The sequence below is a fragment of the Anomaloglossus baeobatrachus genome, chromosome 5, assembly GCF_048569485.1.
Source record: "Anomaloglossus baeobatrachus isolate aAnoBae1 chromosome 5, aAnoBae1.hap1, whole genome shotgun sequence".
In the NCBI taxonomy this organism is placed as follows: Eukaryota; Metazoa; Chordata; class Amphibia; order Anura; family Aromobatidae; genus Anomaloglossus; species Anomaloglossus baeobatrachus.
This window is the reverse complement of record NC_134357.1, coordinates 413,156,917-413,180,204: the sequence shown is the minus strand read 5'-3', so window position 1 is coordinate 413,180,204 and position 23,288 is coordinate 413,156,917. Positions and strand designations below refer to the sequence as shown.

Genomic DNA, 23,288 nt, shown 5'->3' with positions numbered 1-23,288 from the left:
CTGTGCGCACACTGCGTTTATTTTCTCAAGAAAATTCTTTCTGAAGATTTTCTTGAGAAAATTTCTTGAGAAAATGTGCATGTCACTTCTTTTCCGCAGGTACCTGCGGTATACCCCCGGTATTTCACTCCATTCACTGTAATGTAATCTCGAAATACCAGGGGTATACCGCAGGTAGCAAATGATGTGCGGTATACCCCCGGTATAGCCGCGATTTACCTGCGGTAATGTTCATCGCTGCCTGCGGTTTTGCAGGAAGTGACGTCATTATGACAGAAGAGGAAGCGGAGCAGAGTAAACACACACACGTAACACTCCCTGGACGCCGCACAGAAGCACTTCCGTGTGACCTCCAGGTGCCCGTGCAGTCTGTGTCCCGCTCCGGCACCGCGGCTGCCTGCACTCCAGTGTCAGTGTCTGTCCGCAATGTTAGCAGCTTGTCACCCTGCAGTGCGTGCAGCCGCGGGGATGACTAGCGCTGCTGTCAGGAGGTGAGATGAGATCATTACCTGCTGTGACGATCTCCTGCCTCCTGACGTCACCGCTGTCACTGCCGTCTATGCCCGCGGCCCGAGACTGTCACTAGCGGTGACGTCACGGGCTCTCGCGATACTGCTGAGAACGCGGCGGGCATAGAAGGCAGTGACAGCGCTGATGGCAGGACTGCAGGAGATCATCACAGCAGGTAATGATATCTGCTAACCTCCTGATGGCAGCGCTTGGCATCCCCTGCAGTGACCTGGGCTGACCTATTGATGTTAGCTCAAGTCACTGCAGTGCTCTCCCAGCCAATGGGGAACATTCTGTTCTTCATTGACTGGGACAGTGACTATGGTATGGATTGCCGTGGGACCCCTTATTGGATTACGCCGGACCCGGTTTTGATTGTTCTTGTCAATAAATTGGTGAAAGAGGGAATGTGGGGAGTGTTTTTTAAAATAAAACTTTTTTGTTGTCTATTTTTTATTTCTTACTGACTGGGTTGGTGATGTCAGGTATCTGATAGACGCCGTGACATCACTAACCCCAGGGCTTGATGCCAGGTGACATTACACATCTGCCATCAACCCCATATATTACTCCGTTTGCCACCGCACCAGGGCAACGGGATGAGTTGGGGCGAAGCGCCAGGATTGGCACGTCTAATGGATGCGCCACTTCTGGGGCAGCTGCAGCCTGCTATTTTTAGGCTGACAAGTGTCCAATAACAGTGGAGCTCCCTAGTCTGAGAATATCAGACCCCAGCTGTCCGCTTTACCTTGGCTGGTGATCCAATTTGGGGGGAACCCCACGTTTTTTGTTTTAAATTATTTATTTAATGTAAAATAACAGCGTGGGGTGCCCTCTGTTTTGGATTACCAGCCAAGGTGAAGCTGCCAGCTGTGGTCTGCAGGCTGCAGCCATCTGCTTTACCCTAGCTGGCTACAAAAGATGAGGGGACCTCACGTCATTTTTTTTTTTTAATTAATTAATTTATTTTTTGGCTAAATACAAGGCTAGGCACCCTTCAGTGCCACATGAAAGTCACTAAAGGGTGCCAGCTTAGAATATGCAGAGGGGTGGGACATTATATAGGTCTTTCTCATCTATCTATCTATTCATCTATCCATTATCTGTCTATCTATCGATTATCTATCTATTATCTATATTATTTATTGCAGTTCAGCATAAAAAAACGCAGGGACCAACCTGCGGCAAAAGCACATGCGTTTTTCCCGCGGTTTTGGTGCGGTTTTTTTAACGCAGGTGTGGTAATCTTCAATTCCCAGAAGTTTCTCAAGAAATTTGCTTGAGAAAAATCACTTTTCTAGTGCGCACATAGCCTTAATGTTAGAACACACTGGCAGCGCTTGCATTGGATACACCTGATTCAGAGCGCAGAATCCTAAATATGTTGCTTTCTGATGGCAGCTTGCTTTGCTATACATCATAACAGGTGTGAGAAATTATTTCTGGTGAGTGATTCTCCAATTTTTGAGCAAAATGGTTGGACTATAATATTTGTAACCCCGGAGTTAGTTATTTTATTCCCCCGGATTTCCAAACATTAGGACTCGGTACTAGAGATGAAGGAAACCGGGATGAGTGAACCTGGGCGATAGAGATAAGCGAACCCGGATTCGGAGTTTGGGTGTTTTACGTATACTAACCACTTGATCGAGAATCACTGTGCTCGGGTACGCTCACTACTCAGCCAAGTGCGAGCAGCTTGCAGTTTCTGAATGGCTCTGATGGGAGGTAAAAGCAACATTTTCGGTTGCTGTGTACAAACAAAAACAAAACCCAGCCCTCCTTCCTCTGGAAGTGATCTGTTTATGGTTGGCTGTATGTGGGTGGACGGAAATCCGAACTGCCCAATCTTTGACTTGCAATGGGTTTCGAGCTGCCAGACCAAGTTCAGGTCAAGTCCGAGTCCCAAATTTAACTTTAGTCCGACTGAACCCAGCAAACCTGAGCTTACACGGGATGGTTCGCTCTTTACTCAGTATACACACAGGCTTTACTTGATTGATTGCTTTGAAACTGCTATTATATTCTTGAATGATTTTAATTACATTCTCCGAGGATGTATAGAAAAAGCAACCACTTATAGAAATGCACAAAAATCTGAAATAAATGTCTGGCAGATCATTTTTAGGCCGGTGACACACTTGCGATTGCCTCGCGTGTATCTCGCTCGAGTCTCGAGGTGCATCACCCGTCACGGACTCACACTCTCCGGACAGGAGCATCTCAGCTGCATAGAGATGCATGCAATCGACCCGCTCCTGTGAGGAGAGTGTGAGTCCGTGCCAGGTGATGCACCACGAGACTCGCGCGAGATACACGCAAGGCATTTCTATGTATAGCAATATTACAGTATTTTTTTTGTAGTGAGATATGAAATCCAGATGTTTTTCTCATGTAACTGTTTATTTGGAAAATAAGTAATTTAAGATTTAAAGAGAATCAGCATTTCAGAAAATAATGATTTGCAGACCGGATGGGCAATATAGGGAGAGACGTTACTAGTCCATTACCGTCCCCAAACAGCTTCTCCCCGCTCTGCTGCAGGTGATTGACAGGTTTCTGCTATGTGTATACATAGAGAGACCTGTCACTCACCTGTAATGGTGTAGGGAGAGGACAGCTTTCCAAAATATTTTTTCTCTGAACATTATACCTGGATGCAATCATGCAGCTAGGCTCTGATTCAGGCTGCCCATGGTTTGGGCAGGGCAGTATGAATCAAGTGAAATGTTCCCTTTAACCCAGTGTATCTTTTTATATTTGTTTTCTGTTAAACACAGTATTTTATAAAGCATAGATGAAAATGACCAGATATTGCTTGTTTTTGTAGTGGGATTCCTGAAAGCTACCAGAGAGACTTTCATGTCTGGAAACACCAGCTGACAAAAAAACGAGGCTGTGGGTATGTATCTCTATGCCTATTACAAGATTTGTGTATAATTAATTTGTAGAACCTGGAAGAAAATGTATTTTGAATTTTGTTTTCTTTCTTTTCAGTGATCTTTTTATGTATACATTTTTAAATGGTTAACACAGAAGCTCAATGAATTACAGCAAGAGTGAGACCACACATGCTGCCAAAATTCTTCCCAGTGTGATGGCCTTTATCGCCACAATTTTGATTCACATTTGGTTAGAAATTAGCCCTTCCTTAGGCAGAACTTTACGTGGCCAGCCACAATGTAACACCTAACTGAAACATTAATTGTTTCATAACATACAACATTGTTTGTTAGCATGGCTTACATAAGTTTTCTGATGTTGCCAAATTACTACCGAAATGATAGGGATAAATTACTGATAGCTGAGGGTCCTGCTGCTGAGAACTCCAGCAATCCAGATGTAACACCACTTTAAGCTGCCTCCAAGAGCAGAGTGTCTGGTAGTTCTCAACTCAATATGGCACAGTGTCTCCAACCCGAACCTTGCAGAAAGCGCTAGGGAAATCAGAAGGGTCTTCCTCATCTGCCCTGGGTTAAGTCGGTAAAACCATATCAGTGCTCTGAAGACGCTCACAAGAGATGCGATTGACACAATTGAATGGGTTTATTTATTCGGGGTTATATGTTGAAACATGCAGGGGGAATAACAAGTGACGGAAAAACAAATTGAATCACACAAACACAACAGATATGTAATACTCTTAAAGGTACAGGATTTGTTTACAGCAGTCATGGATTCTGTAATAGCACAGGGCAAGCCTGAGTGGGTAAAACAGTACAGCTTATTGAATAGGAATTTTCCCATTATGCTGCTGACCCACAGTTAAGGATGCAATTTACCTGTAAGTGACAATAGAAAAACTCCTTCTGTATAATAACACATAACCCATAAAGGGCTGCAGCAATGGAAGTACCGTATTTTTCGGACTATAAGACGCACCGGACCATAAGACGCACCCTGGTTTTAGAGAAGGAAAATAGGAAAATAAAATTTTAAGCAAAAAAATGGGGTCATGACACACTTATGGGGCGAGGATCTGCTGCTGACACACTATTATGGGGGTAATGTCCCCAAATTCTCTAGTAAGGTACCCCATCCTGGTAATGATTCTCCTGCCTTGTATATAATCCCCATCCTTATATTTATTTATATATATATATATATATATATATATATATATATATATATATATATATATATATATATATATATATAATATATGTGTGTGTGTGTCCCCCTCATCCTGCTATATGTGCCTCATCCTGCTATAGGTCTCTCATCCTGCTATAGGTCCCCCATCATCCTGCTCATATGTGCCCCATCATCCTGCTCATATGTGCCCCATCATCCTGCTCACATGTGCCCCATCATCCTGCTCACATGTGCCCCATCATCCTGCTCACATGTGCCCCATCATCCTGCTCACATGTGCCCCATCATCCTGCTCACATGTGCCCCATCATCCTGCTCACATGTGCCCCATCATCCTGCTCACATGTGCCCCATCATCCTGCTCACATGTGCCCCATCATCCTGCTCACATGTGCCCCATCATCCTGCTCACATGTGCCCCATCATCCTGCTCACATGTGCCCCATCATCCTGCTCACATGTTCCCCATCATCCTGCTCACATGTTCCCCATCATCCTGCTCACATGTTCCCCATCATCCTGCTCACATGTGCCCCATCATCCTGCTCACATGTGCCCCATCATCCTGCTCACATGTTCCCCATCATCCTGCTCATATGTTCCCCATCATCCTGCTCACATGTGCCCCATCATCCTGCTCATATTTGCCCCATCATCCTGCTCACATGTGTCCCATCATCCTGCGGAACACACATAAAAAAAATAAAATAAACATTTATATTCACCTTTCCTCGCTCCACGCAGCATCGCTCCTCCTCTGTCTGTGCCGGCAGCGCTGTGTGGAGCTACCTGCTGCACCGCGATCTCCTTCTGTCTGTGCCGGCGACGCTGTGTGGACACGTGCGCACAGCGATGACGTCATCGCTGTGAGCCCCGCTAGTCTCTACAGCGCAGCCGGCAATCAGGAGGACATCGCGGTGCTGCGGGGAACGGTGAGTACACTGATTCACTGCATCCCGCGCTGATGATGATACGCGGGGAGCAGTGAATACAGCCGCACATGATCACTCCAGGCTGTAGTTGCCAGGGGTGATCACGGCTGGCTGTTTACTATGCGCGCATCCCCGCTCATCACCCCGCCCACCTGTCAGCGCTGAGAGATGGGCGGGAGGATGGGCGTGCATATGTAATGAGTGGGCCCACGTGGTCACGGCAGGCGCTGCTGCTGCCTGCTCGTGCCCCCGATGACCCGCTCCACCGCAGCACCCTCATTCCCCGCAGCCATGCCCTACATTCAGACCATTAGACGCACCCCCCACTTTCCCCCAACATTTGGGGGAAAAAAAGTGCGTCTTATGGTCCGAAAAATACGGTAATACTCTAAAATGTTTGGCCCTAGATGCCACAAATGATGTCACAGGAACTGTAGTAGTGTTGGTACACTTTATTGTGACAATCAAAGAACAATCTCTTCAGCAACTGTTCTGTTGTCAACGTTTTAGCAGTAGAACCTCAAGTTTAAGTAATATCCCCCTCAAGAACAGTTCTCTTATAGATTCCTTAGTAGTGGAACCAGAGTCCCAGCAGGATCTAATCACTCCTTGATGCAGCAAATCTCAGGTTACACTGGGATCCAGCTTGAAGCTGCAGCATTTGGATACCTAGAACACGTAGTTGGGGGCAGGATCCTTCTCTGGGGTAGACAAGGGGGCGGTGGACATCTCCTGGGAACCTGACCGGCCTGCTGATGTGGTTCAGCTCCACTTTTACCTCCTTCCCTCACACACTGAGCTTTTGGACTTTCAGCACTGTTCTCAAAATTCAGGCTCTCAACAGTCTGGAGAAGCACACACATATGCTCATGCCCAGCTAGCTCCTTCCTTCTCCAGCTTGCTCAGTCTATTCCTCCTCTTTCTAAATATTAAGAGGAGCAAAGGCTGCTGGGAATCGTAATCCAGGGCAGGGAACCAAAAGAAGCATTAAAGAGGGGTTGTCCCACAAACATAGTAAATTTTAACCTATAGACCTTGGTATAATAATAATAATAATTTCCACAGTTTGATGTGTTTAAAAAAATGTTCCTGTGCTGAGATAATCTTATAAATGTACCTCTGCTATGTACTGTGTAATGACCGTGTCTGGCCGTGCAGGAACATGGTCTAATCATACCACATCTCCTGGCAGGGGAGGAAACTGGATTAAACAAACAGGACTGCACGGGACTGCAGCTGGTTCTTTCAGTGAGATAAAACATTTCCCTGCCTGTTAAACAGGCAAGGAAATGCTTTACCTCACAGAAAGATTCAGCTGCTATCCTGTGCTGTCCTGTTTGTATACTGTTTTGTTTTCTCTTGTGGCCAAGAACTGTGGTATGTGCAGACCATGTCCCCTGCTTGACCATACTCAATCTCCACTCCATGTATTAACTTTGGGATTGCTAGAAACTGCCAAGGCCTGTTTTTGGCTTAGGCTGAGTTCACATATCCAGTAATTATTCGTTAGAATGGATCCAGCAGCAATCCATTGGCAAAAATATTTTCTTTATCGTTCCTTTGGGAGACCCAGACCATGACCATGGGTGTTTAGCTTCTGCCTCCGGAGGACACACAAAGTACTACACTTAAAAGTGTAGCTCCTCCCTCTGAGCTTATACACCCCCTGGTAGCCAGTCCTAGCCAGTTTATCGCTTTGTGTCAGGAGGCATACATCCACACATGCATTCTCATCTGATTTGTTTGACTTTTGGAAAGAGTTTGAAGAAAAGCGGGTCCATGTCTGGACTCCCGGCATGTCACTTCTCACCCCACTGTGTCGGCGGTGTTGTTAAGGTTGATTTACAAGGCTGCAGCCTTACATGCCGCGCTCCTTCACCATCCCTTCTGGGCTCTGGCTTGAAGTGGGAGCCAGCACGGTCTCCATGCCTGGCAGGAGTCCGGTCTCCATCCACAGCCCCTTGAGGAATCTGTTGGACCGGAGCACTCATCCCCAGGGACATGGCCCTGCGTCTCAGCAGCTAAGTACCTGAGACGTTTATGTTGGGGGTCCCGGTTCTTTATTGTAAGGGGAGAGTATGCTGTATGTGATTGTTTTAACTTTTCCGGCGGGTTCTCTAGCTTTTGCCTGAGAACCGCGCCGATGGTGCCTGCTTGTCGGCCTCGCCGCTTAAATTTAGGCCCCGGCTTCGCCGGAGGCCTAGTTTCATTTTCCTGCCCTCGCATGTCACTCATGCAGAGGGACAGGTTCGGCTCCTCCCGGCGGCCGTTCTACACAGGGGAGGGACACTCCCCACTGCTGGGGCGTCCCTCCTTCCCTGCAGGTCTCTATGGCCCTCCAGTTCCCGCTCTTTTATAGGAACGCCCCCTAGTTTCTCAGGCAGAGTTCACTCTGCTCTGGGACATCCTGCATTCTGCATCTCTGCTGAGGTGCTGCGACTGGGGGACCGGGCTTTGGGATCTGGAGGGCACACAACACCGCGCTCAGCGGTCTGGTAAGCCACAGCCAGTCTCCGGTTGTGGACCTCTGTATATTCTCCCTGGGGTTCATTCTCTGCAAAGCCCCCACTCCAGCAGCATGTCTCACACAAGGAGCAAGGCTCCAAAGCTTTATTCTGCATGCACTGCATGTAAGCTCCTGCTGCCTGAGCCGAGCATTTATCCACACTGTGGTTGCTCTAACTTGGCGGTGCCACAGCCTGGAGTCTCACCCCCAGTGGTCTCTCAGGCTGCTGCTGCACCTGTGACTGAACCCCCGGCCTGGGTAGAGTCCTTTTCTAGGTCCATATCCCAGTCATTTGCTGAGTCCATGGGACTTTTGTCCAGGACTTTGATGAATATGCATCAGCCCCCCTCACAGGGTGCCTCTAATACTCTTGACAGAGGATTCCTATCCTCTGACCTCCGTCCATCGGAGCTCACGGAGGATTCATCATCTGATCCCAGACCCCGTCCTTCTAAGAGAAGGCACAGGGTTTCCTCCCCCTCCCCATCCCACGGCTCTGTCTCAAGAGCTGACTCTCAAGATGAGGAGGATGCCCTCACTGGGGGCTCGGAGGCTATGTATCCCTTCGATTTCTCTGAGGGTGACTCAAATCTTAGTGATTTGATTGCTTCTATTAATTCTCTGCTGGATCTCAATCCGCCAGTGTCAGAGGAGCAACCCTCTCTGGCAGAAAAACATCAGTTTACCTCGCCTAAGAGAGTAAAGAGTGTGTTCTTTAACCACTCCAGTTTTCAGACCACTGTGACCAAACCCAGGGCCTGCCCTGACAAACGCTTTCCAAAGCGTGGTTCTGATGACCGGTTTCCATTTCCACCTGAGATGGTCAAGGAGTGGTCTCACTCCCCAAAGGTAGACCCTCCGGTGTCTAGGCTCTCAGCCCGGACCGTTGTGTCGGTGGCTGACGGCACCTCACTTAAGGATTCCACTGACCGTCAGATTGACCTTCTGGCCAAATCTGTGTATGAAGCTGCGGGGGCCGCGTTTTCCCCGACTTTTGCAGCAGTGTGGGCTCTCAAAGCCATCTCTGCTTCTCTAGAGGAGATGCATTCCCTCACCAAGGAATCTATGCCTGAGATGGTTACCTTAACTTCTCAGGCTTCAGCTTTTTCATCTTATGCCATGTCTGCCATGCTAGAGGCTGCTCACCGCACTGCGGTGGCTTCAGCTAATTCTCTTGTTATCCGCAGGATTTTGTGGCTTCGAGAGTGGAAGGCAGATGCTTCTTCCAAGAAGTTTCTTGCTGGGCTCCCTTTTGCTGGTTCACGGCTGTTTGGTGAACAGCTGGATGAAATAATTAAAGAAGCTACTGACGGGAAGAGTGCCACAAACCAAGACCAGGAAACCCGTCCAGGGTAGGAATCAATCGAGGTTTCGTTCCTTTCGTTCCTCCAACTGGTCATCCTCTAAGCCTTCCGCCTCGTCCGCTAACTCAGCCAAGGATCAGAAATCCAACTGGCGCCCAAAAGCGCGTCCGCAGAAGACCGCAGGAGGTTCTGCCACTAAGGCAGCTTCCTCATGACTCTCGGCCCGCTCCAGCCACGTCCTTAGTTGGTGGCAGGCTCTCCCACTTTGGCGACGCTTGGTTAAAGCAAGTCTCCGATCAGTGGGTGAGAGGCATCATATCTCACGGCTACAGGATAGAATTCTCTTCCAGCCCGCCAAACAGATTTTTTCTCTCAACTCCCCCCTGCTCCAAGGCCGCCGCCTTCTCGCAGGCCGTGGCGTCCTTGCAGGCAAACGGAGTGATTGTCCCAGTTCCCGCTCAGGAACGGTTCAGAGGTTTTTACTCAAATCTCTTCCTAGTTCCAAAAAAGGACGGTACCTTCCGGCCCATCCTGGATCTCAAGCTTCTCAACAAGCATGTCCGGGTGCGGCATTTTCGCATGGAGTCTCTGCGATCAGTCATTGCCTCTATGACCCAAGGGGATTTCCTGGCGTCCATCGACATCAGAGATGCCTATCTACATGTGCCAATCGCAGTGTCACATCAGCGTTGGTTACGTTTTGCGATAGGAGAGGATCATTTCCAATTCGTGGCTCTCCCCTTCGGGTTAGCCACGGCCCCTCGGGTATTCACCAAGGTCATGGCGGCAGTGATTGCGGTCCTGCACCTCCAGGGGTTAGCAGTGCTTCCTTATCTGGATGACCTTCTGGTCAAGGGTCCATCCAGCGCAGACTGTCAGCGGAGTGTTTCGCTCACTCTCTCCCCCCTAGCCAAATTCGGGTGGATTGTCAATCTTCCCAAATCCACTCTGACTCCGACCCAGAGTCTCACGTACCTAGGGATGCAGTTCGAGACTTTGCCGGCACTTGTGAAGTTGCCCTTAATCAAACAGCAGTCTCTCCGGCTAGCGGTGCGCTCTCTCCTGAGGCCCCGCCGTTATTCCCTCAGGCGCCTGATGCAGGTGCTGGGTCAAATGGTGGCCTCCATGGAGGCGGTTCCCTTTGCCCAGTTCCATCTGCGTCCTCTGCAGTTGGACATTCTCCGCTGTTGGGACAAGCGGCCTTCCTCCTTACAGAGGTTAGTGGCTCTGTCGCCACGGACCAGGAGCTCTCTTCAGTGGTGGCTTTGACCCCTCTCCCTGTCCCAAGGGCGCTCCTTCCTGACTCTGTCCTGGGTGATTCTCACCACGGATGCCAGCCTATCCGGCTGGGGAGCGGTACATCTCCACCACAGAGCACAGGGCACTTGGACTCCGTCCGAGTCAGCCCTTTCAATCAATGTGCTGGAAACCAGAGCTGTGCTTCTAGCTCTCCTAGCCTTTCACCACCTGTTGGCGGGCAGGCACATTCGAGTCTAGTCAGACAACGCGACAGCGGTTGCCTACATCAATCACCAAAGCGGGACACGCAGCCGCCTGGCAATGTTGGAGGTCCAACGCATTCTTCAATGGGCGGAGGACTCCAAGTCCACCATATCCGCAGTCCACATCCCTGGCGTAGAAAACTGGGAGGCAGATTATCTCAGCCGTCAATCCGTGGACGGTGGCGAGTGGTCCCTGCACCCGGCAGTGTTTCAGTCAATCTGCCGCAAGTGGGGCACTCCGGACGTGGACCTAATGGCATCCCGTCACAACAACAAGGTTCCGGTTTACGTGGCTCGCTCCCACGATCCTCAGGCCTTCGCCGCGGACGCTCTGGTTCAAGACTGGTCCCAGTTTCGTCTGTCCTACGTGTTTCCCCCTCTAGCTCTCTTGCCCAGAGTCCTGCGCAAGATCAGAATGGAGGGTCGTCGAGTCATCCTCATTGCACCGGACTGGCCCAGGCGAGCTTGGTATCCGGACCTGCTCCAACTGTCCGTGGAGATGCCGTGGCATCTTCCGGACCGTCCAGACCTGCTCTCGCAAGGTCCGTTTTTCCGCCCGAATTCTGCGGCACTCAAATTGATGGCGTGGCTCTTGAGTCCTGGATTTTGACGGCTTCTGGTATTCCTCCTGAAGTCATCTCCACTATGACTCGGGCCCGTAAGTCTTCCTCCGTCAAGATCTATCACAGGACTTGGAAAATTTTCCTGTCCTGGTGTCGCTCTTCCGGCCATTCTCCTTGGCCATACTCGTTGCCGACCTTTCTGGTTTTTTTTTACAGTCCGGTCTGCAGCTAGGACTGTCCCTCAACTCTCTCAAGGGACAAGTCTCAGCTCTATCAGTGCTGTTCCAGCGGCGTCTCGCCCGGCTGGCTCAGGTCCGCACCTTCATGCAAGGTGCGTCTCACATCATTCCGCCTTATCGGCGGCCCTTGGATCCCTGGGACCTTAACTTGGTCCTCACGGTATTGCAGAAACCCCCTTTCGAGCCCCTTAGGGAGGTTTCTTTGTATCGTCTTTCTCAAAAGGTGGCCTTTCTAGTTTCCATAACTTCTCTCAGGAGAGTCTCTGATTTGGCTGCGCTCTCCTCGGAGTCACCTTTTTTGGTTTTTCACCAAGACAAGGTAGTTCTCCGTCCGACCCCGGACTTTCTTCCTAAGGTGGTCTCTTCCTTCCACCTTAACCAGGATATTTCCTTGCCTTCCTTCTGTCCGGCCCCTGTTCATCGCTTTGAGAAAGCGCTGCATACTCTAGATCCGTTGCGTGCTCTCCGGATTTATGTGTCTCGCACCGCTGCGCTTAGGCGGTGCGCCTCTCTTTTTGTGCTAACCACAGGGCGACGCAAGGGTCTCTCTGCTTCTAAGCCGACCTTGGCCCGTTGGATTAGATCGACCATTTCGGACGCCTACCAGAGTACTCAGGTGCCTCCCCCGCCGGGGATCAAAGCACACTCGACCAGAGCTGTCGTTGCCTCTTGGGCTTTTAGGCACCAGGCTACGGCTCAACAAGTCTGTCAGGCTGCCACTTGGACTAGCCTGCATACCTTTTCGAAGCACTACCAAGTGCATGCTCATGCTTCGGCAGATGCGAGCTTGGGCAGACGCATCCTTGTGAAGTTAGGCTCCCCCTACTTCTTAGTTTTTTCTGTTTATTCCCACCCAGGGACAGCTTTGGAACGTCCCATGGTCTGGGTCTCCCAAAGGAACGATAAAGAAAAAGAGAATTTTGTTACTTACCGTAAATTCTTTTTCTTCTAGTTCCGTATTGGGAGACCCAGCTCCCTCCCTGTTGCCTGTTGGCAATTTCCTTGTTCCGCGTGTCTTCACCGGCTGTTGTCGTGGACAGAGTCTCCGGTTGTTCCGGTTCTTACTTTGTTCTACTTGTGGGTGGCTATTCTCCTTCAGCTTTTGCACTAAACTGGCTAGGACTGGCTACCAGGGGGTGTATAAGCTTAGAGGGAGGAGCTACACTTTTAAGTGTAGTACTTTGTGTCTCCTCCGGAGGCAGAAGCTAAACACCCATGGTCATGGTCTGGGTCTCCCAATACGGAACTATAAGAAAAAGAATTTACGGTAAGTAACAAAATTCTCTTTTTTGTGCAAACACAACTTTCTTGTCCGTTTTGAATATATTTTTGCAGGCTCTGTTTTCTTTTTTTATCATGGGAGTCTATGGAAAATGGATCAGTTAACAGATTGCTATTTGTCTTCCATTTGAAACTAGTCCAGTAAGAAAAAAAAGAATCCTTTACAATTCAAGAAAACGGATGACTAAATAACTTAAAATTGTCTCTCCAGTAAAGGAGACAAACTCTAGCGCAGCGCCACCTATTGGAAGTAGAGATCCTTAAAGTCACAAGTGGATTTTTAACAATCCTTTGCAATATGACTCAGGATATATGCCAGATCAGAATCCCAATTTGCAGACACTGTGTTTCGGGGTGCTTGTCCTCGTCAGTGCAAAGTATGGGGTGTCTGATCTGGCTCATGAGAAAGCTATGTGGGGACCACGGGGGAACACTATTCTCCTTAGGCCCGTTTCACACGTCGGTGAAAAACACTGATGTTTTTCACTGGCGTGTAAAACACGCACATGTCCCTGCGTGTGCCGTGAATCACGGCACACGGGGGTTGTCTAAGTGCAATCCGGGCTCCGTTCTCCGTGGCCCGTGATTGCATTTAGTAATCAACTCACCTGTGCGCGCTCCCGCTCTCCATGGTGCTGATCGCTCCCGCGGTGCAGCATCCGGCCGGCGCTGACCCCCGCAGCAGCTGCCTCCGGGTCGGCTGTGTCGCGCATCATGAATATGCGCGACAATAATGAGCCGGCTGAGAAGCAGCAAGCTGCACGGGCTGCAGAGGACATCGCTGGACGCCGGGTGAGTTAAAATGTTTATTATTTTAAAAGCACGTTTTTTTCTGGCACGTGTTTCACGGACCACACCACTGCGTGGTCCGTGGGACATCAGTGATGCCAGAAAAAAAAATGGACATGTCTCCGTGCGGCAATCACGGACACGCGGGTACGCCGCACGGAGACACGTGCAGTGAAAAATCACTGACGTGTGAGCAGACCCATTCATTATAATGGGTCTGCGTATGTCAGTGATTCTGGTACGTTTAAAAAAAAGCACAAACGTACCAGAATCTCTGACGTGTGAAAGGGGCCTTAAGGAGACTTTGCAAGCCAGTCTGGCTGCCAGTAAGGGGACTTATAGCTGCCACGCGCCTCTAGGAAATATTCAAATTGTCTCTCCAGTAAAGGAGACAAACTCTAGCGCAGCAGCACCTATTGGAAGTAGCGATCCTAAAAGTCACAATAGGTGGCGCTGCGCTAGAGTTTGTCTCCTTTACTGGAGAGACAATTTGAATATTTCCTAGAGGGGCGTGGCAGCTATAAGTCCCCTTACTGGCAGCCAGACTGGCTTGCAAAGTCTCCTTAAGGAGAATAGTATTCCCCCGTAAATAACTTAAATAAGTTAGGGTGCTTTCACACATTCCTTTTTTTTAGCATGCGTCATGAACGTTTTTTTGCTGCAAAACGGATCCTGCTTTTGCAAAGAAAAACGCATGCAAACGCATGTGTTATTTTGCAGGATCTTGTCACTTTAAGTTTATGGGCGGGCATTGGAGTCATGTGATCGGGAGTGAGGGGAACTGAACGTGAAAGACTGGAAGCCGACATCTGACAGCTGCGGAGGCTCGTAACCAACGTAAACATCTGGTAACTTGGTTGGATACCCGATATTTACATTGGTTACGAGAGTCTGCAGCTGCTGGGAGCAGGGCTGCCTGCTCCCTGCACACGTAACCAAGATAAACATCGGGTAACTAAGCCCGCGGTTACCCGATATTTACCTTGGTTACGAGCGTCCTCCGCTCTCAGGCGGAGGAGAGAGGAGAGAGACAGGGAGGAGGAGAGAGAGGGAGAGAGGGGGAGGGAGGGAGAGAGGTGGAGAGAGGGACTGATGACGCCAGGCTGGTTTCTGTGCATGCTCAGTAGAGCAAGCAGTATCCTGTCTATCAGCATGCCAGCGTTCACATGCGTTTACATGCAGTATAGTCAGGATCCAGCAATTTGCAGTATTTGGACACAGCTCAAAAACGCTACAAGTAGCGTTTTTGAAAAAAAAAAAAAACTGCAAGTCGCTGGATCCTCACTATAACACACGCAAATGCAGGTGAACGCATGTTGACGCGAGTCCATTGCAAATGCATTGAAAGGAAAATCCATTTGCACATGATCCGTTTTTGCGTTAAAAAAACGTTAATGACACATGTTAAAAAAAAGCAGTGTGAAAGCAGGCTTAATGGATCTGTTTTCCATAGACTCCCATGTACAAAAAAATGGATCCTGCAAAAATCAGTTTTTTTCAAAATGGACAAGAAAGTTGTGTTTGCAGAACTTTATGCCAGTGGATCTCTGCAGGATCCCTTCTAACGGGTGATTACAGGACATGTGAACGTATACTTACTTTGGCAGTCCCCTCTGTCGATCCATAAGTTACAACTGTGGAAATAAACCTTTAAAGTAGATATGTTAATGTAATGTGCTGTCCTATGTAAGGGTGGCATGTCTCAGCTGTAGGTATGTACTTCTACTAGCCAAAACAACACAAAAAAATCTTGTTCCGTTTGGTTGATCGGAACAATTATTGAATATTTAATTAATAATACCACATAAAATATTACAGTGCATTATCATTGTTTATAAAAATAATATCTGTATATTTAGAACTATGTTTGCTTATTGTTTGTATGCTATAAAAATGAGTCATATGAACCAAGATGCTGTTTCTACAATAGGGCTGTCCATTTATTTATAAGTACTTAAGAGAATGGCACCAATTGAAAAGGATATCCTACATTCTGTGGCATAATTTTTCATTTTAGCTTGGCAGATAAAATCATAAAAAAACTTCTGGAATGTACTAAATTACTTCCAGTTCTTTGCACTTTTTTGGTGATTTCATGTGCAATCCCAAAGAATCAAAACCGTTTTGCTTCTAGCATGAATGACCTTTGTTAGTCATCATGATCACAGTTCAGAACCAGTTCAGCTTTAATACACTTAGACCCCAATTTATTATTACCTCTGTGGTATTTTTTGTCTAGTTGTGTGCCTTTTTTTGTTTGTGCCCATTCATTATTATATTTGTGCCTTTTTTGATGTCTATTTTATATGTTCTCACCTATTTTCGCTTTATGGGCAGATTTTAGCAATGCCAGATGTTTTCGCCTCATTCATCAATTGTGACGCGTTAATTAAATTGCAAAATTTGGCACAACTTCAGTTTCCCTGGGGTCTTTTTTTGAGTATGCCAGTATTTTAGTTCAATTTTTGTGGCATTTTGTGAATCGTGTGACTTTTGGTATCAAAGTCATAAAAACAGTTCAAGACAAAAAAAAAAGACCATTTTTGACTCTGTCAAATTCATGAACCACAATCGCCATTTTGATGAATTTGGCAGCAAAAGCAGTAACTAATACCACAAGATAAAAAAAGAAAGAGACTTTAAAGCATTTTGAGCTGCAGCGTTTTATGGCCAAATGGCTTGCGTTTTGTGTTTCCATGTTATCCCATGGAAATTGTGAAATTTCTGACCCCACTTTGCATTTCTAAACGCTGCGTTTAATTTGCATATTTTGTGGCAAAAACCATGCGTTCAAAGAAGCAACATGTCAATTGTTTTTGCCGTTTGGTTGCGTTTTGCTAACATTGTAGTCTATGAGAAATGGCAAAAACCAAGATTCCAGCAATTTCCAGCGTTTTACCTGCTTTTCCAGTGCTGAAAACATGCGTTTTTGGACTTCAAAATAATGATTTCATATGTCACTTTACACACACACACATAGTCTGACAATTAAAAATAAGATTTTCACTAAATTATTGCTATTTTTCCATTAAATATCATATTACCGCTATAATTTCATTAAATTAATGTATTTTTCATTAATTTTTACAAAAATATAGATTTGATTCTTTTTTTCCAATTTTTTCATTGATTTTGACTATTTAAACTTTATTTAGCAGTGTCATGATGTTCAAAACGCATCAAAATGCAGGTGGAAAAGCAGGTAAAAAGCGCTGAAAATGCATCTAAAACGCGGCAAATACGCATTCGTTTTCAGCGCTAAATTTCTGAAAAAGGCAACTTTGGTCAAATCAATTAAGCCCAAAATGTGCGTTTAGAACTGCAAGTAGGAAAACGCAAAGTGGGGCCCTAGCCTAAAAAATGCAAATGATGAATTGGAGCCTTGGGCTATAATTGTTAGCAGTGATAAAAGTAAAGGCCTTTCCCAATATTGTCGCTTGTGCACCTTAAAGCAGGCTTTACACACAGCGACATCGCTAGCGATGTCGCTGGTAAAAGCACCCACCCCCGTCGGTTGTGCGTCACGGGCAGATTGCCCGTGGCGCACAACATCGTTAGCAACGGTCACACGTACTTACCTGCCTAGCGACGTTGCTGTGGGCAGCGAACCGCCTCCTTTCTAAGGGGGAGGTTCGTTCGGTGTCACAGCGATGTCACTAAGCGGCCGCCCAATAGAAGCGGAGGGGCGGAGATGAGCAGGCGGAACATCCCGCCCACCTCCTTCCTTCCTCATTGCCGGCGGTCACTGGTACGGTGATGTTCCTCGTTCCTGTGGTGTCACACGTAGCGATGTATGCTGCCGCAGGAACTACGAACAACCTGCGTCCTGCAACAGCAACGATAATTGGGAATAGAACGACGCATCAACGATAAGGTAAGTGATTTTGATTGTTAATGGTCGTTCCTGCGTTTCACACACAACGACATCGCTAACGAGGCCGGATGTGTGTTACGAATTCCGTGACCCCAACGACATCTCGTTAGCGATGTCGTTGTGTGTAAAGCGGCCTTTAGGCTATGTGCGCACGCTGCGTTTTTATGCATTTTTGTGCTCCAAAAACGCATAAAAACGCACCCACGGCAAAAACGTGCAAAAAATGCATCGGTAAAAACGCATGCGTTTTTACCTCGTTGGTGCATTTTTGGCTGCGTTTTGCTGCGTTTTTGATCTCTGCATTTTTCTGCGTTTTTCAAATGCATTGCATGGGGGGAAAATGCAGAAAAACGAAGAATTGAACTGTCAATTATTTTTTTTAAGCTAAAAAACGCAGCTTAAAAAAAAGGTTATGTGCGGACAGCAAAAATGAAAACTCATAGACTTTCCTGGGGAAGCAAAGTCATGCAGTTTTGAGCCCAAAAATGCTGCGAAAAATGCACTGTGCGCACATAGCCTAAGTGATTTGTCTTGCAGTTTAATATGCTTATCTGGTTTTATTCAGCCAATCACTAATCATATCTTTTGCACTATTGTGGTGACTGAATAATCCGACCTTGATGATCTCTTGCTGTATTCAAAGATTTTTTGATAGGAATTACTTGTCTTGTATATTGCATGTGTTTGTTGATGTACTTGGTTACATATGGCTTTGGTAAACAGGAAGCGTTTTGAGTTTGTAAATTCACTAGATTTTCCCTTTTATGTTCAAGGAGGAACAAGCAACATGAGCTGGAGTTTTCTGACACGTCTGTTAGAAGAAATCCATAATCATTCGACATTTGTTGGAAAGATTTGGCTGACTGTACTGATAGTTTTCCGCATTGTTCTGACGGTTGTGGGAGGAGAATCCATTTACTATGATGAACAGTCTAAGTTTGAGTGCAACACTGATCAGCCTGGTTGTGAGAACGTTTGCTATGATGCCTTTGCCCCCCTTTCTCATGTTCGGTTTTGGGTATTTCAGATTATCTTGGTGGCCACGCCACCTCTGTTGTACTTGGGCTATGCTATTCACAAGATTGCAAAAATAGAGGAGCGTAACGAGTATGACAGGAAGGCGAGGGTTAGAGCTCTGTCTTTGCGCTGGAAGCAAAATCGCGCTCTTGAAGAAGTGGAAGATGACAATGAAGAGGACCCAATGATGTATCCAGAGACTGAACTGGACAGTGACAGAGGCAAAGTAAGCCACAACAAAATAAAACACGATGGACGAAGGCGGATAAGAGCTGATGGATTGTTAAGAATTTATGTCCTTCAGTTGTTGGTTAGGACCATTTTTGAGATTGGATTTTTGGCTGGCCAATATTTCTTGTATGGATTTGAAGTGATTACAAGATATGAATGCCACAGGAAACCCTGTCCACATACAGTCGACTGCTTTATATCCCGGCCTACTGAGAAGACCATCTTCTTGTTAATCATGTATGGAGTAAGCTGTTTGTGCCTGCTCCTGAATGTTTGGGAGATGCTTCATCTTGGGTTTGGGACCATACGGGATGCACTTAATAACCGAGGGAAACAAGTGGATGATTCTTCATCATATAATTATCCTTTCTCATGGAATACGCCTTCAGCTCCCCCTGGATACAACATAGCTGTGAAACCAGATCAGATCCATTACACAGAACTTACAAATGCCAAAATAGCTTATAAACAGAACAGGGCCAATATTGCTCAGGAACAGCAGTATGGGAACAGTGAGGACAGTATTCCCACTGAACTAGAACACCTTCACAGGGAGGTCCGTGTGGCTCAGGAACGCCTGGAATCTGCTATCCAAGCTTACAGTAGCCATAATAACCCACCTTCCACCAAAGAGAAGAGGTCAAAGAAAGGCTCAAGTAAGAGCAGTGTCAGCAGCCGGTCTGGAGATGGAAAAACGTCTGTGTGGATTTAACAATGCAGCAGAAAAAAGTTGTGACTTACTGTCTCCAGGAGGAACAGACAGCAGAGTGATAGCTTCCATTCCTGTAAATATTTTTGCTCTTTTGGAGAAATGCAAGATGTCCATTCCTTTTATATGATGAAAGAATTGGGAGAATACCCCATGGATTATGCAGTCTGTTCTCTTGGCTCATGAAACTTTGACTTTGCCCTGTAATCTATCACACAGTACATTCCTCGTCTTTATTGTATTCTTGTATATTGAATGCTGAAAGGTTTTTATACATTTATTTTATGCTATATTCTTTTTTACAGGATTAATTTTTCGTTTCTGGCTCTTTTTTTTCTTTTCAGTCAGTATTAACGGGAGGGTAATTTATCAAAGTTGATATGTTGGTAAACTGGTTAACAATAATTATAATACGATCAAGCAGCTTTTATTAGTTATGTAGCTGCTAATTACTGGATAAATTACTGCCTTTACCCCTCTGCTGTCAGACTGCATCTCAGGTCTCAGCCGTGGCCCTAAAAGTGCCTTGTATTGTTCTGCAGAGTGCTATATGTGTGGGAACGTGTCACATACTTTTTGGCCTCCTAAATGGCCACCATAACTACCATACAGTTCTACTCCTGTACTTTATAAAGTTATGCTTGGAAACTCAAGCAGTTGCCTTACTTTGGTTAGAAAAGGACTTTTAATATCTTTTCACTCATTATGTAAATTACCTGTCTGAGCTGGTGCTTAATTTTTAATTCCCGCTCGTGACACGTGCAAATTACCTGTTAGCATTTCCGGAAGTGTAGATAATCCGGAAACAAGCCAAGCTGGCCGCACTCTAATCCCACCAAGCGTGGCATGATTTACGTTCTTGCGAACAGGGTTAGGATGACGTCAGCTACCAAGCACACCTTTACTACAAGAGTAGAAGGGAATACTGATAGTGGTGGCAATGTGGGGGGCAAAAAGCACCTGACAGGTTCCCTTAAATATAATGTATTGTTCTTATTTTATATCAACATAGCTGACCTCACAGGATAGATTGTTCATGAAACATACTGCAATGGACAATTTATTCATTAACTTATAGTGTTTAGTTTATCAACTCTGTGAGAAAGGGGAAAGGCATGTATAGATAGAAACCAGATCCCAGACTTCCCCTTCCTACAAATTTATCAGCTGTTTGTTATGGGATGAAATAATTCCAGTTTACAGCCTAAGACTTGACTGCTACATACAGAGAAACGGCATGTCTTTGTCTCAGTGTTTTTTTTATCCTTTTATGTGAACAAGTGCCTCCCTTCTTTAAATTGTCTTGTTTCTTAATATCTTAATTTTATTATTATTTGAAGTTTCTTAATATCTTAATTTTATTATTATTATTATTTGAATGTTCTAAACTGTTAATGTGTAAGAAGCAAGTTTTATTTCTCTTGTCTTAAAAATGACACCTTTTAATGTCTAACATAATAAATGTTAAACAGCAAGGTCTAGAGACAATTTATGCCCTTCATCAGGCTTGACCTGAGTTTTCTTTATAGATTGCTGTTTAACATATTTTGTTATCTTTCTTTTTACTGAGAGCAGTAAAACTTATTTTTCAGCTGGCAATATGGTACCAAACGTTTTTTTGCATAAGAAATATTCTGAAGCATTTTTTTATGGTAGTTTATTTATTGAGCACAGGTAATTACAGTAATGTTTTACTTGCTATAAAGAAAGCACAGACACAACAGGGCCTGTATGGAGAAATGCAGTGTCTCTACAGTTTTGTAATATGTAACCATTTGTGCATTGTGAAATGCCATATAATAATAATACCTCCATAATAAAGCTTATATCCGCTTTCTAACTGATTCTTTATGAATCTCAGAGAGAGAAAAAATAACAACACTCCAAGCATCCCTGTCTGAAATCAAAGCTTATAGATTGGTATGGTGCTTTATTATGGTTGCATACAACTTGGAACTCGTATAGACCAGTTATGTACATAAGAACCACCTCCATGTAAGCATGTATCTTTTTTGAACCCCAAAAAAAACACAGGAAGAGTTTTCAATTTTTTCAGATTTCAAGATTAAAGAGCAAAAATCTTAACGCTAAATCTTTGGGTCCTGAAAATACAAGCAAATACTTAAAGAGAACCTGTTATCATGAAAATGCAGTCCAATCTGAACACACTATATTGTAGCAAGGAGATCTGAGCAGATTGATATATAGATTTGTGAAAAATGATTCAGTATAATGTGTGTTTTATTATCATTTAGTCCTCTGCTCTTTCTGGGATTTTTTGTCCAGTGGGCGGTCCTGTCAGTGACAGCTATCTCTATATGTACACTTGTAGAAAGAAAGGTGTGAGTCACTGATAGGACTGCCCCCTGGCCTGAAAATCCTAGGAAGAGCATATGATTAAATTATAAAAACAAAGATTATTCTAAATATTTCCCAAAAATCTATATATCGATCTGCTCAGCTCTCCCAGCTGTATGACATGGTGCATGAATATTGGACTGCCTTTTCATGGTCCCTGGTTACAGGGCTGCCACTAGGAATTTGAGGGCCCCATACTGGCAAAATTTTCGGGACCCCTTGAGACTCCGTCCAGGCTCTACTCCGCCTCCACCCCTCACACCTTCCACAGTCTCGCCACCACTTTTGGAAAAACATATATACACACACAGTCATGGCCAAAAGTGTTAGCACCGTTGAAGTTGTTCCAGAAAATGAAGTACCCTATTTCCCTCAAAAAATTAATAATATACCTCCTACACTGCCCCGCTCCATAATACACCCTCTACACCGCCCCTCTCCATAATACACTCTCTACACTGCCTCTCCCAATAATATCTCTCACACACTGCCCTTCTGTATAATATCTCCCCATACACACACACACTGCTCCTCGCAACACTTTGTTAAGAAAGAAGTAGTGAGCAACACAATGTAATAAATATAAATAAAGGGAGGGGTACAAACAAAAACTATGCAAAAAAAATGAAATGTAACATGAGAGGAAAAAAGCTGCAAAGTAAAAATGTGCAAACCGAGCTATTAATGTATAAACATGGCTTTTATTGATAGAAAACATATGAGGCTGACAAAAAATTGTTAAAAACATGATTGATAAGAAAAAAGAATGGATGAGATAGTGATGGACATAACAATCCTGTTCTTATCCCAAATGAAGTATCAGGGCACTGATAATAGAATGCACAGTAAGTACTGTATATAAACAAGGCAGTGTGTGCAGTAAATAATTATTTATATTATATTATAATATAATCCCAAAACACATAATACCTGGCTGTAGAGGCTCACCTTAAAAATAATGTGGCAGTAAATCAATAGAGGGTAGGTTTTCAACCTTTATTTTTGTCAACCTTATATGTTTTGTATCAATAAAAGCCAAGTTTATATACAAATATATACATGTCCCCATCTAGGGCCTCTACTAGTATATATGTCCTTCTGGTATATATGTCCCCATCCAGGTATATATCCCCCTTCCTGGTATATATGTCCCCTTCCTCCCTTTCTGGCATATATGTCCTCATCCTGGGCCCTTCCTGGTAGGTATGTCCTCCTCCTGAACCCATCTTAGTATATATGTCCTCATCCTTGTTTATTTGTCCATTTCTTGGTACATCGGTCCTCCTCCTGGTATATATGTCCTCTTTGTGGGCCCCCTCTTATATATATATCCCCATCCTGGTTTCTGTACCCTTCCTGATATATATCCCTCTCCTGG

At 45.6% G+C, this 23,288-nt stretch overlaps 1 protein-coding gene across 1 annotated transcript in view; it reads left to right on the top strand.

The window, feature by feature from the left end:
- Window positions 1–22,480, top strand: part of GJC1 (gap junction protein gamma 1) — a 113,333-nt gene extending 90,853 nt beyond the window's left edge. The window contains exons 2-3 of the mRNA XM_075350252.1: window positions 3,341–3,412; window positions 18,369–22,480. Of these exons, the coding sequence (XP_075206367.1) occupies window positions 18,383–19,555 (1,173 nt within the window). The 5' untranslated portion in view covers window positions 3,341–3,412; window positions 18,369–18,382 and the 3' untranslated portion in view covers window positions 19,556–22,480. The remainder of the gene's footprint in view (window positions 1–3,340; window positions 3,413–18,368) is intronic.
- The last annotated feature ends 808 nt before the right edge of the window (window positions 22,481–23,288 follow it).